At 39.4% G+C, this 19,618-nt stretch overlaps 1 protein-coding gene across 9 annotated transcripts in view; it reads left to right on the plus strand.

Annotated features, from left to right (window-relative positions):
- ULK4 (unc-51 like kinase 4) overlaps positions 1–19,618 on the plus strand; it is a 636,882-nt gene that overhangs the window by 67,009 nt on the left and 550,255 nt on the right. For all 9 annotated transcript variants that reach the window (XR_014310110.1, XR_014310111.1, XR_014310112.1 and 6 more), the window contains one exon: positions 16,150–16,257. Coding sequence is in view for 4 of the 9 variants with exons in the window: in XM_082724762.1 (XP_082580888.1) it covers positions 16,150–16,257 (108 nt within the window). In the remaining 5 variants the exon portion in view is untranslated. The remainder of the gene's footprint in view (positions 1–16,149; positions 16,258–19,618) is intronic.

A 19,618-nucleotide genomic window follows, 5' to 3' on the forward strand; every position in this document is an offset into this window, starting at 1 on the left:
AAAATGGTGCTGGATGGGTTCCTTAAAAAAAAAAACAAAAAAACAAAAAATAAAACTACAGAACGACCTCTGCCCTGTTGGTTATATACTTCTCCCCTCTCGTGGTTTCTAAATAGCCCCACAGAGTGCTTTGTACTCTGCTGCTGTGTCAATGTGGTCTCCTCAGGAGTTTTTGTGTTGAGGGGCTGACAGATGCCATCTTTTACATCAGATACTGGGAAACCATTTCTGGTTTGTTTGTAGCCCTGAACTGAGACTGTTATCAATTATAATCTTCCCCATTGTTAGTTTCAGCAACTCTGCCCTTGTACTTCCCTGCTAAACAAACTTGTTTTTCTGTTACTTTTTGGATAGCGCTGGAGACAAATTTGTTGAAAATGATGAAGCGAGAGTTGAATAATAATCATGTCTTTTTGTAGAATAAAGTGAAACATTCTGGATTTGTTGTATTAAGCCACGATGCTGAAGTTTATATCATTTGAGGGAATTGCCATATTTGAATCACTTTTGCAGATAAATTAAACATCTCACATTAAAGAATTCTTAAAAGGCGTGTTTCCTAATTTCTTATAATGGTAGAATTCATTTAATTTCTTACCTGACATCTTGTAGAACAATTTTTAGCTTCTGTTTTTTCTGCTCTAATTTTTATGCTTGCTTTACCTGGGCTGTGCACATACCTTTGTTATAATATTTTTGCAGTAGCAATTGTGAGGCTTATATATTTGAATATGATATAATTTAGTAATCCTTGGGAACCTAGCAGAGCATCACATTTAATTTTCTATTAGATGAAAGAAACCTGGAAAGAGAATTGGTGATGGAGAGAATTGCACAAAACAGAACTAATCAGAGCTGATCCCTGAGGCAGAAAACTGCAATTTAAAATGAGTTTCCTTTGTATTTCTACTATTGAGGAATGTTGACGGGATGACTATTAAGAACACAGTTCCAAGTAAATAATAGCAGTTATATATAGCAAGCTCCAACCGCAGTATTGAGGTTATGTTCTTTGTGCCATAACTTTTACATTGTTCTGGTCCCTAAAAGACTCAGTATTAATGAAGGACAATGATAACTTGGTTTCTTAAGAAGACATTTATGTAGCAGGAGTAATTGTGTTCTGTTGATCCCAAATAAAAATGTCATTTAACCCTCGATAAAGATATGTATGTATGTCGTCTTACCCTACTAGCTCCTACATTAGATACAGAAGAAGGGCTTTACCACGACACTGGGGCAATACCTGGAGTATATGTCCAGCTTTGTTTTATCTGTCTGGAATAGCTTCTTCTTCGCTCTTCATCCCATTTAGTCTGTGGTTGCTGGAGGGAGGTGGAGAAGGGTGGAAGTAGAGCAGGTACCTCTCTTTCTAGTAGAGCTGCCAGAGAGTCCTGGCTACAGCACCTGACATGGGGAAGGAAGCACTTGTTAGACTCCCATCACTTTGTTATCATCATAGGTTGATTTTAGACTGAGGCCTCTGTGCCCTGCCGGTGTCTCATTTTGTACTGCACTCCCTTAGCCACTATCACACAATTGCCATTGGTGAACATTGTTTGCTTGACCAGTAGTCCAGAGGCCAAATACAGGAGCTAATTCTCTGATCCCTCCCTACTTTATGATTTTCTTTCTTTTGGGGGGGGGTATAATTTTGTTCTCTCTAGATTTTTGACTCCCCTGTTAGCTACTGCCTCTGAGTTGGTATAGATCCATCCTTAGTTCATCTCTCTTTATTTGTAGGTATACCACCCAAAGTTTTGCCTGCTCAGTGGATTTTCTTTTATTGTTGTCTTTGTGGGCCAAGTTGAATGGGGACTGCAGTGAAGTGGCCATCCACTTTCTGTTGATTTTGACGTACCATGCAGATCCATATGAGAACCAGGTTTATGCTTTTTTTTTCTCCAGAGAGGGAGGAAATCTAGAACTCCCTAGGAAGTCGTGAAAAGGGTCAAGGATGGGAGAAGCAGCTGAGCAGGGAGAGCAGATAACCATAGGAGTCTGAGTCACCTAAACATGGAGTGAGTGAATCTACTTGGCTTGGGCCCATTCTTACCATTTTAATTTAAAAATGCTGTTGTGTGTGACGAATGTTATAGTAATATGCAGTTCATGTTGAGTAGTAGGTCAGGTCTCATATTATTCCAGGGTTAGGCATTCAACCTCAGCCAGGGTCTAGGAACAAGCCAGGAGTTACTTTTCAAATGGACTGTGGTTGTTGACAGAGGGCAGGACAAGACCTTATTCCAAAATCCTAGGGGTCTGTGCTGTGCTATGACTCTGCTGCTAGGGCTTGCCATAGGCTTTGTATAGCATCCTTATCTGCCCCAGTCCATTCCAGTGGCATTAGGTCTGCTGAGTCTTGAGACCCAGCTGACAGAGGAGCTTGTCCTTTAGCTTGGACTGGCTGTAGAGCCCTTTCTTGGGCCCCTCTCAAAATTGGCAGCCTTACTGATGATCAGGAAATGGGTTGGAGCCTCTAAAATCCAAACAGACTTACTCATTATCGAACCTCCTTATTTCAGTGGGTAACGCAAGACACAGCCACTTCTCTCCTACTTTAGAAGGAATATTATCACATGCTTCAAGACCACTGGATTCCTAGGTACTTCACCAGAGTAATAGACCATGATCTTTTGCAGGACTTCTCTCTCCTACCCTCTGGCATCCAAATTAGGGTGCTACTTACCAGGTCCAGTTAGCATGCCACCAGGATAATGAAACAGTATGCTATCCTGCAGATTATCAAGATGAGGGAGGGGCGCCTGGGTGGCTCAGGGGTTAAGCCGCTGCCTTCGGCTCAGGTCATGATCTCAGGGTCCTGGGATCGAGTCCCGCATCAGGCTCTCTGCTCAGCAGGGAGCCTGCTTCCTCCTCTCTCTCTCTGCCTGCCTCTCTGCCTACTTGTGATTTCTCTCTGTCAAATAAATAAATAAAATCTTTAAAAAAAAAAAAAAAAGATGAGGGAGTCCCTCTGGACTATATTATGACAGACCTGGAGACTTGATATAGGGGCATTTTGGTAAGTGGTAACTGCTTCTGATTTTATTTACTGATTAGAATGGAAAAGAAAGCAGAACAAATGCCGGGGGCTATGTTAATTTGCTTCAGTAAATATGCCACATCTGAAACTGCAGCTGTAGTAGGCATCAGCTGATTAAATTTGCAGTAGCTATAACCCACGTAGTTTCTGTACTGGCTTAACAGGCAAGTTAAGTGGGGATGTGATAGAAGTTCCCATCCCTGTACTTTTCAAGTCTTTGTTGGCACTGGTTCCTAGTTGTTGATCTGGTGGATATGGCTTGCTTTTGCTTTACTGTCTTTGAATGTGTGGGCAGGGCATGTATTGTAGTTCCAGGAACTTCTGCTTTGTCTCTTTGTACTCTGAATAGTCCTCAGTTCACTGGGTGGGAATCTGCTCTGGGGATGCTACTAGTTACTGCACGTATCTTTTCTCATTGTATGTTCTAGGATACTAACCAAGAATAGGCCCACTGGACAGATGTGAGATGGATTTAGTAAGATCCCATGTGGCACCTGGCCTTGATAAGCTCTTTCTTAATCTGACTACTAGAGTAAAATGGCTTCTTAGGTCTTCAGAGATCAGCCCAAGTTCAGAGTCAGTATCTAAAAAGTTTAAAGGGTCTGGGTATTTTCCCAGTTCTCAGACCCATGGTAAATATCTGAGGACTCTATGGGTCTGGGGAAGGAAAGTGGTGAGGGAAGATCTAAGGCATTCACTGTGACCATTTTTTAGGGTGTCTTTGGAAGGGACCTTTAGCTTAATATCGGAGCTCTGGATCTATGAACCAGCCTGGGTGTGGGATCTGGGTGAGAGACTGAATCCTTGGTGTGGGGATTTTTGTTAGGTTTCTGCCCAGTAGATCTAGAAATTTTCTTACCGTATGTCAATCGTCACTTTAGTAGGCTGATTTGATGGCCAGTTTACCATCATCTTGGATTCTTGTGGGTCAGAATACTCTGATTACCAGATTGCCACATGACTCCCTGTGGCACTTGTGCCTGTGGTTAAGTGTTCATTGGCCTCTACCACCTCTAGGTCCCATTATTCCCACCGTGACCAGAGAACCCAGTTCCACTGCTTGTATTTTCTGTTGGGCCCTCCACCCTCCCCAGCCTGTCAAGGATAGCCAAGAGCTTCTCAAAGGCGCTGGTTCTCTTATCCTTGAGGCATGTTTTTCAGGCCCACTTGGGAAGGGCGGTTTGGTGGCTTGAACAGATTGCATTTTGTAGAAGCATTCCAACATTTCTAGTTCCCTGGACTTTCAGGCTTTGTTCTCTGTAATTCTGATGTCCAGGCTACACCCTAGACCAATTAAACCAGAATCTTTGGGGCTGATACAGTATCTATAGTTTTGAAAGCCCTGCAAATGATTCTAATATGCGGTCAACATTGGCTCCTACAGTAGTGATTTCATTGTTGTCTTAGAACTTAAGCACCACTGGGCAATTTGTTAGGCATACAGATTCTCAGGCCCCCACTCCAGATATACAGAATGAGAAACTCTGAGGGTGGAGGCCAGTATGGTGTTTTTACAAATTCTTCAGGGATTATGAAGCACAGTAAAATAGAGAATCACTGCTCTACAGTCTGCTGGGGAAATCCTGGCATTTATACCTCATTAACTGTAGACCATCATTAAGGCTATGTTGTGACTGGTCAGCTGAGTAAAATCCCAGGTGCTTGAATCTCTGGTCTCCCATGTGAGAGGCAATGAGAATGTGACCTGCAGATGTGCTTTTCAGACCTGGTTCAATGCTCAAGGAAGATACCTGCCTGCCTGCCCACCAACCCCCTCCCCTCTTGATTCCGTACCAAGATCTCAAGATTCCTTACGGTCCTTTTTTGCAGGCTGGTTCTTGTTTTATTCCTACGTCCTTGGGGTTTCAACTGAATGTAAATGATCTCCTATATTTGATGCCACACAATGGGCAGGGCCTAAGATTTGTCTCTTGTTCCATTTCCAAAGGTCATTTTCAAGGTCACCAAGATTTAGCATATGCCACCAAGGTTAAAGTATCTTCTTAAAAAAAAAAAAAAGATTTATTTATTTGTTTGTTTGACAGTGAGTGTGTGTGAGAGAGAGAGAGAGAGTGTGACACCAAGGGAGAGGGGAAAGAGAAGCTCAAGCAGACACCCTGCTGAGTGTGGAGCCCAGCCTGGGGCTCCACTCCATGACCCTGAGATCAAGACCCGAGCTTAAATCAAGAGTCAGAGGCTTAACTGACTGAACCACCCAGGTTTCCCAGGGTTAGTGTCCTGAGTGCTTGCTTATATCTGTTTTCCCCTCTTCTCTATTTTTGATCTTTCATGTTTCCTTAATTTCTTGCAATTTAGTGGTACATTTTATAAACATATTTAAAAATATTTTACCTGACATTTTTTGTTATTTTCAAGGCAAGTAATATTCAGGATATGTTGTCTGCCATCCATCTGAAAGGACAAAATAATTTTAATGGTTACTCAGGTTTCAAACGACAGATTCATTACAGATTTATTGTAGTCTGATACCTAATTTAACTTAATCTGCATAGCAAGATTTATTCATATGCTTTTATTTATTGATGTATTTTTAGATTTTATTTATTTGAGGGAGAGAGGGAGAGAGTATGCACCAGCAGGGGTGAGGGGCAGAGATAGAGGGAGAAGCAGACTCCCACATGAGCAGGGAGCCTGATTCGGGACTTGATTCCAGGGCCCTGGGTTCATGACCTGAGGTGAAGGCAGATGCTTAACTGACTGAGCCACCAGTTGCCCTATTCATACACTTTTAACACTGCTTTTCTGGTGCTTGGTACTTTGCAACCGTGGTAACAGATCCATGACATAAATGTTGATGGCAGATCTTAACTGCCACACAAATGATCTTTTACCCTTAGATATATGTGCAAGAGTTTACTGAGTGTTTTATTAGTGATTATTTTAAAGCATGAAAAAGCCTTTATTTCTTTTCTTTTCTTTTTTTTTTTTTTTTTAAGATTTTATTTTTTTCACAGAGAGAGATCACAAGTAGCCAGAGAGAGAGAGGAGGAAGCAGGCTTCCCGCCGAGCAGAGAGCCCGATGCAGGACTCAATCCCAGAACTCTGAGATCGTGACCTGAGCCAAAGGCATAAGCTTAACCCACTGAGCCACCCAGGCACCCAAGCCTTTATTTCTATGTATAACTAGAGTAGTCTCCTTGAATGAGGGTTCAGTCTCATGATAGGCTAGTTTGTATTGTGCTAATAAAGACCATCCACATCTCAGGCTCACCTTTGTTCTTGTTGGCCTTGGTTGCTCTGAGGGCATCTGACCTGAGCCTTCTAGGCTGCTTCCATCTCTATGACATCTCCCTCTGGCAGAATGCTTTCAAGTTTCCTGGGGTGGGGAGGAGAGACTGGAAAATTGCACATGGGCATATCTACATTGTTTCCACTTTTGGCCAGTGGCTGGACCTAGTCACCCCACCACATCCAACGCCAGGTGGGGGGTGTTGGGAAATCTTGGTGTGGGTCCGGGAAAGGAGAACTGGTCAGCAGTGGTACTGTGTATTACTTTTCCAGATTGACTCTGCCTACCGTAAGCATAAGGGGTATTTATTAGGAGGGTATGAGCAAGGTCAAGGGGTCCAAGAGAAGGTTTGGAGAAGTCAGCACCTGTCAACTCTGGAAGGCCTCTGGAGCAGGACCCTCTTGGAGTCTTGGTTGGGGCCACTGCCAGAATGAGTGAATGAAGTTCATCATTTTCTTTACTCTGTGTCTATCCATTCAAGAGTCAGATTTCTGAGCAAGAGCCCTACTGGCTGAGTTTAGACTGTGGCCTTCCCTAGACTGTACCAGACTATGGGACGAAAGACGTTTCCAAAGGGAGCCAGGATCCCTATCAGGTTCCATATTTGGACGGCAGAATGCCCTTTTTCTCATCCCACAGACTAAGTGAAGTACAAAAGGTTTTTCCCCAAAAGGAAGTTCAGGGGTATTCAGAAGGGGGATCGGATCACTGGTAACCAAAACATGACAAATTTCTTTTTCATTTGAAAGTTGTTGACACCTTTTTTAAAAACAAAAACCCCCAAACAACTGAGGAAGTTGATAAAGTTTGTGTGCCTAGTGCTTCCAAACTTTCTATGGGACTGTAAAAGACTGTAAGAAATCTACTTCCGTGTTTTATTTGCTTTTCTTGACAGCTTATTATCTGTATGAGAAGGAATCCACCAGTTATAGGTTGGTTGTTTATATTTAGGCCTCAACAGGGAAGGGACAAGTTAGCAGTCCTTGCTACATCTTCCGTTATCTGGTTTTTAGGAATTAGATGCCAATTTGAATGCAGTTGCCCAACCCATATGCAGAGAATCAGAGATTAAAGGTTACATCCACAGATGATAGTGTTAAAACTTTGATGTTAGCATGTCACTAGGAGAACTTTGTGGAGACAACAGTGTTTCCTTGTAATCACAGTTTCCGTTATCAAATACAGAACAGAATTATATTCTCTTCAAACAGGTTTTCCATCTTTTTTTTTGCATCATTGGCCTGCTTTTGTGTGTCAAGACTACATTCTCTCACTTTTTTAACCAGCTCTTGTGAAAATGAGGGTTTGAAGTTTCAAGTTTACAGGTGTGATTTTACTTGGCAAGAAATGCAAGATCCAAGGGAATCTAAGATTTAATATGAATAAAATTTAAGAGAGGACCGTGAAACTTATCATGTTCTTATTTTATGTGCATGAGCTATGTTTGGGACATTGAAAGTGGGGTTCTAAGAAAGAAAAAGCCTGGACAGAGTGTTATCAATTGGAATTCTCTGTTCACTTGAGCTTGTGGAATACCTCTTGAGAGGTTAGGGGAGAAGGTTGAATAATACCTAATTTAAAAGATTATGTTAATAGTTGTTATGGTGACTGCTGCTCTATCTCCAACTGGGAGTAGGTCAGTAGAGTTTAAAAGGAGGTCCCGTTAGTTTAAAAAACACTGACCAAATAGGAAATGCCAGATATTTTCTGAATCTGGAGTTTAATTTAGTTTCTTTTTATAGCTGTTTATTGTATAACTTTGAACACGAATATTTGAGAACTATTTTGAGGGTCAAGAGCAAGTAAATTTTATCTGTGCAAGTGTCAGATTATTAGTTTTATAACTACAGAACTTCCAAATTTTGGTATTCTTAACTCATCTTCCTGTCTTTCTACCTTTGACTTAAGGGACTCAGTCTAAGATAGGTAAGACTGACGTACATTTGACTATTTTTTTCAATCTGATGACTTCAGATAAAGCTGAAAGAGGCCTTCTTCCACCTTGTCAAAGTTGGTATAAAATAGGTTTGGATTTTTTTTTTTTAAAGATTTTATTTATTTATTTGACAGAGAGAAATCACAAGTAGAGAGGCAGGCAGTGAGAGAGAGAGGGAAGCAGGCCCCCTGCTGAGCAGAGAGCCCGATGCGGAACTCGATCCCAGGACCCTGAGATCATGACCTGAGCCGAAGGCAGTGGCTTAACCCACTGAGCCACCCAGGCGCCCAAAATAGGTTTGGATTTTAAAGTAGTTTAGGAAATAGTACAATCTTAAATTATTATTTGTAGTAATCAACCAATCATACCTGTGGTTGCAGAAGGATAGTCTTCAGTAATGATGACACATGTAGGTGTGCCTCAAAGCATAATGATGCTAGAAACAAGACCCTTCCCATTCCCTAGTTCTTCTTTACTTTGGTTTTTCAAAAAATGAACACAAGAGCAGCATAATACTTGAATATCCTATTTTATTTTTTTAAAGATTTTATTTATTTGTCAGAGATAGAGAGAGAGTACACACAAGCAGGCAGAGAGGCAGGCAGAGGTAGCGAGAGAAGCAGGCTCCCCGCCGAGCAAGGAGCCCGATGTGGGACTCGATCCCAGGACCTTGGAATCATGACCCGAGCCGAAGGCAGCGGCTCAACCAACTGAGCGTCCCTTGAATATCCTATTTTTAATTAAAAAAATTTTTTTAGAGAGACAGAGCGTGTGTGTGTGTGTGTGTGTGTGTGTGTGTGTGTGTGTTGAAGTGCAGAGGGAGGGAGGGAGAGAGAGAATCTTAAGCAGGCTCCATGTCCAGTGTGGAGCCTGATGTGGGGCTTAATTCCATGAGATCATGATCTGAGATGAAATCAAGAGTCAGACGGTTAATCCACTGACCCACTCAGATGCCTCTTGATTTCAGTGTTAGAAGGCCAGGTGAATTTTTACAGAATATAAGAAAATATGCTAAGATCAATATCCACACATTATTTGATTTTTGAGTTTGAAGAAGAACTAAACAAGGGTATTTTATTTTTTTATTTTTTACTTTTTAAATTTAATTTTATTTTTTTAGCATTCCAAGATTCATTGTTTATGCACCACACCCTTTTTGTTTGGTTTAGTATTGGCATTTTCCAATGTCATTGTACCTACGTCAACAAAAACTTGTTTTTCTCCTTGGTATTTGTCATTTATGCCATATGTTAGATTATTAATCTTACAGTTTTCCATTTTAATATTAAAATTTCTTTTAAAATTTAAAAATAGCAAATGGAGAATCTGTACAAATAACACTGCAGACAAACATTACCTGTTGTGTACTGTTCAGGGTTATCAGGGGTACCTTTTGCAGGTGACATGTCCGGTCGCTGTGGCTCTACTAAGCATAGATTCTATGATGTGTGTCTATTTACAAGACACTAAGCTCCAGAGCAATTTCTGTTACGCTGCAGGCAGTTCAGACCGTTTTATCTCTTTAAGGATCTGTAGCATTGAAATGTTTTTAATTTCAAGTGACACTCACTGATACAAAATGCCAGTGGATTATAAAATGGAAAAATGTTATAAATCCCTGCCACTAACTTTGTGAAGCAGAAAGTGAGATCTAGGTTTCAAATTTAGTATGAGGTTGGCTTTTTAAAAGAATTAAACCTTTTGAGATAACTGTGGATCATATGCAGTTGTAAAAAAACAATACAGAAATGCTGTGTGTGTAGGCTTCATCCAGTTTTTCACAATGGTAACATCTTGGAGAGCTATGGTACAATGTTACAGCCAGAATATTGGCATTGAAACAGTTAAGGAACAGAACAGTTGCATTCCCAGGGATCCCTCAGATTGCTGTTTTAGAATCATAGACATTTGCTCTGTCACGTGTTTCACCCCCACCCCAACCACTGGCAACCACTAATTTACTGTCCATTTCTGTATTTGTGTCACTTTGAGAATGTTGCATAAATTCAGTCATATGGTATGTAATGTGTTGAGACTGGCCTTTAATACTTAGAGTTATTCTTTAGAGATTCGTCCACATTGTAGCGTGTGTCAGTAGTTCCTTTTCATTGCTGAAGGGTATTCCATGTTATCAGTTGTACCATTTATTTAACCACTTACTTGCTGAAAGACACGCCGGTCATTTCTGAGTTTTGACAGTTACAGATAAAGCTGCTATAAACATTGTTGTACAGGCTTTTGTGTGGATCAAAGTCTTCATTCTCTGGGATAAGTTCCTAAGATCTGGGGTTAGGTAGAGAGTAAACCTAGCACCAAATCACAGTTTTTCTGGGACATATACTCAGGGGAACAGTTTGCTGAGTAATGACATGTTTAGTGTTTTTTTTTCTTTCTAGAAATGGCTACACTATTTTCCAGAATGTCTGTACCAGTAATGTATGAGTGGTCTAGTTTCTTTCCATTCTTAGTAGCAATTGGTGTGTCACTATTTCGTATTTTTGCCATTCTGCTAAGTGTATAGTGATATCTCATTATGGTTTTTTTTTTTTAAAGATTTTATTTATTTATTTGACAGACAGAGATCACAAGTAGGCAGAGAGGCAGGCAGAGAGAGAGAGAGAGGAAAGCAGGCTCTCCGCTCAGCAGAGAGCCCGATGCGGGACTCAATCCCAGGACCCTGGGATCATGACCTGAGCCGAAGGCAGTGGCTTAACCCACTGAGTCACCCAGGTGCCCCTCTCATTATGGTTTTAATTTACGTTTCCCTAATTGCTAATCACACTGAACATGTTTTCATGTGCTTATTTGCCAACTGCACATTTTCAATGTTTCCTAGCCTTTGGTATCAAGTCTACTTTTTTTACCTATATCCTGAAGAATTTATCCCATCCCCACTCACAACCCAGTTTTATAGTTTCATGTTCTATATGTAAGTCCCTGGTCCTTTTCTTTTTTTAAAGATTTTATTTATTTGCCAGAGAGAGATCACAGGTAGGCAGAGAGGCAAGCAGAGAGAAGAGAGGAGGAAGCAGGCTCCCTGCCTAGCAGAGAGCCCAATGCGTGACTCGATACCAGGACCCTGAGATCATGACCTGAGCTGAAGGCAGAGGCTTTAACTCACTGAGCCACCCAGGCAGCCCAGTCCCTGGTCCATTTTAAGTTAATATTTTGTATAAAGTGTTAGACTTAGGTCAAGGCTTACTTTTTCCTCTGTCCTTTGGATAGCCAGTTGCTCTAGCTTCTTTTGTTGAAAACGCTGATTTTCCTCCATTGGATTGCCTTTGCACCTTTGTCAAAAATCACCAGGCCATACTTGTGTGAAGCTATATTTAGATTCTCTGTTCCGTTGATCAATATGTCTATTTCTTTGGCAGTGCCACACAGTTTTGATTACTTATCTATATAGTAAGTATAGAAATCAGCTAGAATAATTTCAAGTCCCCCTACTTTTTTTCAAAATTGTTTTGGCTATTCTAATTCTTTTGCCTTTCCACATAAATTTTATTTATTTTACTTTTTAAAATTTTTAAAAGATTTTATTTATTTACTTGAGAGAGACACAATGAGAGAGGGAACACAAGCAAGGGGAATATGAGAGGGAGAAGCAGGCTTCCCATTGAGCAGGGAGCCCGACGTGGGTCTTGATCCCAGGACCCTGGGATCATGACCTGAGCCGAAGGCAGACACTTAATGGCTGAGCCACCCAGGCACCCCAATTTTATTTTATTTTTAAAGATTTTACTTATTTATTTGACACAGAGAGAGAGTGTATGTGAATGAGAGAGAGATAAGTCGGGAGTTGGTGGGGGGAAGAGAAGGCTTGAGAGAGAAGCAGACTCCGGCTGAGCAGGGAGCCTGACACTGGACTCTATCCCAGGACCTTGGGATCATGACCTGAGCCAAAGGCCGACACCCAACTGACTGAGCCACCCAGGCACCCTCCACAGAAATTTTAGAATGATCTTGTTGATAGCTACAAAATTTTTTGCTGGGATTTTTGTAAGAATTGCATTAAACTGGACTATCAGACTGGGGAAATTGGACATCTTTACTATATTGTTTTCCTCTCTATGCACATAGTTTATCTCTTATTTTGTATTTGTTTATAAGATGGTCAGTCAGGACTGGCCACCAAAGGAGACAGAGGAGAGGCTCAGGAAAGCAAAGTTTATTATACTCACAAGTCCTAGAAACAGGCATGGCATGCCACCCAGGACCACATGGAAAAATACCACAGATCAGAAGGCAGAAGATGGCAGCAAGGGGAATGCTTAAAGCCATGGCCTTTATTGGGGTTTCCATAGGAAAGGCAAGGGAAGGGTGAGCAGTTTAGGATTGGGTTGTTGGAATAACTTAAGCAGACTTTGGGCCATAGGGTAGTCTCTAGTTGGATGCTGACACTCCTCTGGATGATGAAGGCAGAAGAATATTGCCTCCTGGGGTGTATGGACCAGGTAGAGGAGTATATGGTGGGATTTGCTAGTTTGCATATCAAAGACATAGTTAATCTGAGCCTTTGCTGTTTTAAGAATTGGCTAGCCTTGGGAGGGTCAGTCTCTCCCCAATCAGAATGGTCATAATCGCAGAAAATATAGCACATACACGCACAAATTCATGTCTTTGTTTATTTAGATCTTCTTTGATTTCTTTTAAACAGTGTCGTGTGGTTTTAGCATATGGGTCCTATGCATGTTTTGTTAGATTTATACCTAAGTATTTAATATTTTCAGTGATTGTAAATGGTATTTTTCTTTTTTTTTTTTTAATATTTTATTTATTTATTTATTTGACAGACAGAGATCACAAGTAGGCAGAGAGGCAGAGAGAGGAGGAAGCAGGCTCCCCACTGAGCAGAGAGCCCAATGCAGGGGTAAATGGTATTTTTAATTTAAGTTTCCATGTGTTCATTACTTATATGAAGAAATAGAGTTAGTTTTTGAATGCTGACAGTTTATCCTGTCACTTTGCCAGACTCACTTGTAAGTTATAGGAGTTTGTTTCTGTAGATTCTTTGGTGTTTCCTGTGAAGACAATTATGTCATCTGCAAATAATTTTCTATTTCATATTGGGTGAGTTGTGATAGTTTGTGTTTTCTAAGGGGTTGGTCCATTTAATCTAAGTTGCCAAATTTGTATGTGTAGTTTTGTCCTTTTGATGTCTGCTCATTTTCTGCCTACTTATTTTATCAATTTTTGAGAGAAGGGTGTTGAAGTCTACAAATATAATTGGTGGTTTATTTCTTTTTATAATTTTGTCACTTTTTAGTTCACATATTTTATAGCTTTTTGTTTGATGCATGCACATTTAAGATTGGTACATTTTATTGGTGGATTGACCCTTTTGTTATGTAATTTTCTTTGCTCTGAAATTTATGTTATGTGATATTAAATAGCCATTCCTGTTTTGCTTTGATTACTGCTATATATACATGAATGTATGTATATATACAGATATATGCATGTACATGTATACACTTTATTATTTATTTTCAATCTGCCTATATCACTGTCTTTGATGTGAGTTTCTTATAGATCGCAACAGTTGTGTCATATTTTTAAAGGAACTCTGTCTTTTAATTGTATTTAGACCATTTACATTTAATATAATTATGATTTGATATTAAGTCTACCATTTTGTTTCTTCTTGCTGTTTTTCATATTCTTTTTACTTTTGTATGAATTATTGAACATTTTTCATAACTTTGATTTTTTATTGTATTTTAGAGTCTATTTGTATAGGTTTTTACTGATTCTAAATATTACATATATATATCAAATATTATCATATATATGTGTATAATTTTGTATAACCTATTGTTTTACTGGTTCAAATGAAGCATAGAAAACTTACCTTCCTTTTCAACCTTTTTGTTTCCCTCATTTTTATATAATTGTCTTAAATATGTTGTCTAAATTAATTTAGAACCAAACCAGACATTATTATAATATTTGCTTCAACCATCTAACGTAGTTTAGGAAATCTAAAAGGAGAAGGAAAATCTGTTACATTTATCTCTATTCTTTCATGTTCTTGTTTCCTTCCTGTTAATTCTAAGGTTCTTTCCTTTATCATTTCCTTTTTTTTTCAGAATACTTCCTTTAGCTTTGGGGTAGGTATGCTGGTGACAGATCTGTTTTTGTAGATTACAAAAAAAAATGTCTGAATGCTGTTAATTTTGGATGGTTTAGTGGATGATCAGTAAAGGTCATGGAAAAGGAAGACTGTAGGAGAAGTGACCTCCTTTAAGGGCTGATGTGATTTACATGCTTCCCTTTCCTTCTCACTCACATAGAGTGTTCATTATGTGTGAGGCGGTGAGTGGTGGGGTTTATACATTTTGGTATATCCATTCAGGGGAATACCACTCAGCAATAAAAAGAACAAACTATTGATATATGATGCAACATGGGTGACTCTCAAATGCATTATGCTAAGTGAACAGAGCCAGACCAAAAAAAATACATAGGATATGATCCCATTTACATAAACTCTAGAAAATGTGAGTTAATGGCAGAAAGTAAATCAGTGGCTGTCTGGAGAAAGAATGAAAGGGAGCAAGATGGAGGGATTACCAAGGGAACTTGAGGTAACACGTGGAGGTGTTATCTTGACTGTGGTGATGATTTCATAGACGTATATGTATGTCAAATGTACCTAAGTGTACACTTTAAATATATGCAGTTTATTCTGTGTCAGTTATAACTTAATAAAGCTTTTTCAAAAACACCACATTAACAAGTGTTCCTCTAGTGCATGGCTGTTGGGTGGCAACCCCATGTGCAGGTCCATGTGCAGGTCCAATTTGTCTGTATTCTTGTTTACAGAGTCAAGCCCATGATCACATGTTTGGGTGTTGTGGCATTGTCAAATGGCTTTGGAGGTTTTTAAATGCTTACTCTCAGTTTCTTTCTTTCTCTTTCTTTCTTTCTTCCTTTCTTTCAAGATTTTGTTTATATTCTGTATTTGATACAGCTCAAGTGGGGGAGTGGCAGGCAGAAAGAGAGGGAGAAGCATGCTCCTTGCTGAGTTAGGAGTCCCATGCAGGACTTGATCCTGGGACTCTGGGATCATGACCTGAACTGAAGGCAGACGCTTAACTGACTGAGCCACCCAGGCACCCTGTTACTCTCAGCTTCTCTACTTAAATTTTTGTTGACAGTAAGAAACAGTTTTATCTGTGCATGATACTTTGAGTCCCACTGTTTTAGAGCAGTGCTACCATGCTCTTCTATATACATTTTTTTTTTTCTGTCTCGGCATGGGGCCATTCTATATGCATCATTCTAAACCCATTTTATTCTACTTTATGGGCACATTGTGATTTGATTAACTTGTGTTTTGGTGTATGAATTCTGGCAATGTGTGTATGTATGTGATTTTCTTAGCATGGCTCCCAGGAAATTAACTGGATCTGAGACAATAGCCTGCTGAATTTCAAAGTGGATTATATTGAAACTTTGGTATAATATTTCCTACTCTCCAATTTTTAGAGGAATCATTTAAAAGTTTCATGCAGTGTAAGAATTTTTCAAACTACGGTGCGCTGGAGGATAGTAGGCTCTGGCATGGTAAAATCTATGTTCAGATCCTGGCTGTCCAAGTAAACTGGACAGAGACCTATTTCAGCCTTTCTTGTTTTTAGAAATGCAGGAACAGTTGCCTGGTAGGATCAGCAATACAGTGAAAGTGCTTGGTAACTGACAAAAGCTATATGTATGTGCCCATTTTTTTACTGGATATATTTTTACCTTCATCTGGGACATTTACTGATTTTTCAGGATTAAGGCTCATATTTGGAAAATAATTTGGAAAGTAGTTCTTAAAAATGGAAGGTGAGTTTTGTAGATTGTCTTGTCTTTTACATATAGGTGAAAGAACTGAGAATACATATGAACTAATACACTTTTTTTTCTTTTCAGGCAATTACTGTCTTAACTGAATTAATTAGGGAAAACTTCAGAAACAGTAAATTAAAGCAGTGCCTGTTACCAACCCTTGGGGAGCTGATCTACCTTGTAGCCACCCAGGTGAGACCATCTGATTAACTCTATTGCTGTTTGACTTGTTTTGACACATCCTGGCTAACAAGTGTTAATATCCTATAAAAGTTGTTTTGACTTTGCCCCTTAGAGCATACCTCAGGAACCTTGGAAATTTTTACCTCTGAAAGAGGTTATCATGTTTTTCAATCTCTCTCTCTCTCCTTGTCTGTCATGTTCCCTCTCTCCCGGTGCCTCCCAGAAAGTGTAGGAAATTCTCAAGCCATATTTAAAAAACAATCCACCCAGAGTTCCCCAAACTACTTTCTAGGTTGCTGCCATTATTGACTCCTTTAAGAGAAGACCATTGGTTCTCCAAATATAAAAGCTTCATTTCAGTTAAAAACACTACTTTGTGCGAATAGAGCTCTTAACATGGCCATGAGAGTTTGTATCCACAGAATTTGACTTCTTATTTCTTAAATTACAATATGGAAGTGCTATTGAATTCAACAAAGAAAAATTAGTATTTCTTTAGTGTTTTTTATGAATGTTTTTACATTGATAATGATAAATTATGAGTTATTCATTTGATACTGATTTTTTTCTTTATTTAGTTTCAGAGGTAGAATTTAGTGATTCATCAGTTGCGTATAACACCCAGAGTTCATTATATCAAGTACCCTCCTGAATGCCCATCACCAATTATCCCATCCCTTCACCCACTTCCCCTTTAGCCACCCTGTTTGTTTTCCTAGAGTTTAGCATCTCTTATTGTTTGCTTCCCTCTCAATTTTCATCTTATTTTAGTTTTCCTTTCCTTCCTTTATGTTCATTGGCTTGTTTCTTAAATTCCACATATGAGTGAAATCATATGGTTTTTATCATTCTCTGGCTGACTTATTTCGCTTAGTGTAATCCCCTCCAGATCCATCCATGTCAGTGTAAATGGTAGGTATTCATCCTTTCTGATGGCTGAGTAATGTTCCATTGTATATGTATGTATACCGACTCTTCTTTATCCATTCATCTGTCAGTGAACATCTGGGCTCTTTTCATAGTTTGGCTAGTGTGGAAATTGCTGCTATTAACACTGGTGATACTGAGTTTTAAAGAAGTACTGGTAAGTTATAGTTGATCAGGAGTTTCTTTCACTGTATTTGTGATGTTTTGAGTCCTAGATCTTGCTCAAGTGTTGTGTAACTTGAGTATCCTTAGTATCTAAATTAAAGTGACTTATTAGAAAAATAATCATTTTAAGACAACTATTGTAATTGCTATAAAACATCAGCATTTAAATCATTTAGCTCCATAATTAGTAGTGGTAGCTGGTACAGCAAATATGTCCTCCTTATTCTTTTTTTTTTTCATAAATGTCTTGGCTGTTGGCCCCTTGCATGTTGGAATCAGCTTGTCCAATTTTACAAATCGTTAAAAGAAATTGCCTTGACTGTGCAGATTAATTTGGGAAGTATTGTTATCTTGATAACTTGGAGTCTTCTGCATATTTGGAATTGTACTGAACCCGTATGTCAGTTAGGAAAGTATCCATATATTAACGGTATTTTGTCTTCTAGTGCATAAAAATGGCATTCCATATACTCTGTTTTTAGAAATACTTTCATTTAAGTTCATTCTATTCATAAAACTTCTGTACATCTATCTTTGGTTGAATTTGTTCTTAGGTAATTTTATATTTTGAAGAGACAGCACATTCATGAGGCTACAAAGCTAGGAAGTCCAGAAAGGTCTAGGGGGGAAAGAGGCTACAAAGCTAGGAAGTCCAGAAAGGTCTAGGGGGGAAAGTGGCTTTCCTATTTTTCTTCCCTATGTGCCTTGTTTCCCAGTCTAATCATATCCCTGTATTCACTGAGTTACTTTTGTCTGTATGAGCAAACAGAAATGTAGATTCCTATTTTGTCTCATTTTTATGTACCAAGTAGGACAACTTGCTTTTTTCTCTTAATAGTTATACACTCTTTAAAAAATTTTATTTGAAAGAGAGAGAGCATGTATGAGCATGAGTAGGGGGAGAAGCAAAGGGAGAGGGACAAGCAGACTCTCCCTGAGTGTGGAGCCTGATGCGGGGCTCCATCTCATAGCCATGAGATCATGACCTGAGCCAAAGGCAGATGCTTACCTGAATGAGCCACCCAGGCATCCCAATAGCTATACACTTTTAAGAATAGCATATGGAAATACATACACTGGAGTTATTTCTCAATTAATGGATATATTTCTTAATCAGCGCTTAGGGCTCCCTCCTCACTCCCTGTTATTCTCTTCTTGTCCAAGAACATTTTCATGGGTGCCAAGTTTGATGAAAAGCACTTTTACTTTATCTTCAGCTTGAGTCCCCAGGGCCTTGGCATCAAAGCTCAGACTGACCAAGTTCTGCAGGCTCTCAGAGTCAAAGCAAACTTTCAGTGCTCAGTTGAACTCTCACACTTGTGGTTATCTAAGGTTTGGTTTGATTCTTTGTTTTCCTGTCAACATCTCTGATGCATTGTAAGGATGTCAGAATACAAGGTGTTGCTTTTATCAGAAGAGTGTTCAGATACCTAGTCTGCCATCTGATCAGGAATGAGAGTCTACTTTAATTCTTTTTGCTGTTGTTCCTTTTTTAAAGTTATTATCTCGGCGCCTGGATGACTCAATGGGTTAAAGCCTCTCCCTTCGGCTCAGGTCATGATCCCAGGGTCCTGGGATCGAGCCCTGCATCAGGCTTTCTGCTCAGCGGGGGGCCTGTTTTATTCTCTCTGTCTCTCTCTGCCTGCCTCTCTGCCTACTTGTGATCTCTGTCTGTCAAATAAATAAATAAAATCTTAAAGTTATTATCTCCCTCTCCAGCTTAATTGTGGTATAATTGGCATGCAGTCAACTGCACATGCTTAAAGATTAATGTTGATATGTGTATAGACCTGTGAAACCATCACCACAGTTCAGATAATGAACATATCCATCACCTCTCAAAGTTTCTCCACACCCTTTGTAAGCCCTCCCAGGCTGATACAACCATTAGTTTGTATTTTCTAGAATCTTATAAATGGAATCATACAGAATCCTATTTCTGTTTGCTTCAAAAAGCAGATCTAGAGAATCATTTTCTTTGGTACGTGCTTTAATTGGATATAAGCTAAGGCTATTTTAATAAAAGGATGGTTCTGTGGTATTTGAATACAATTTAGGATGGCAAACTAGAAAAGGAGGGTATGTCCCTGGATCTATGAAAATCAATAACTTTTCATGATATTTTTGTGGAATTGCCACTTTGAATATACGTGAACCGTAAAATCTTAGGTCAGTGCTGATCTAGTGAGACTGACTTGAAACGAGAGTGTATACTGTGTATAATACAGAGACTTAAGCCCTGTCCTGTTGGCTCTTTGGGAGCACTCTAAGGTTACAA

Source organism: Mustela nivalis (assembly GCF_964662115.1).
Source record: "Mustela nivalis genome assembly, chromosome: 1".
Lineage (NCBI taxonomy): Eukaryota > Metazoa > Chordata > Mammalia > Carnivora > Mustelidae > Mustela > Mustela nivalis.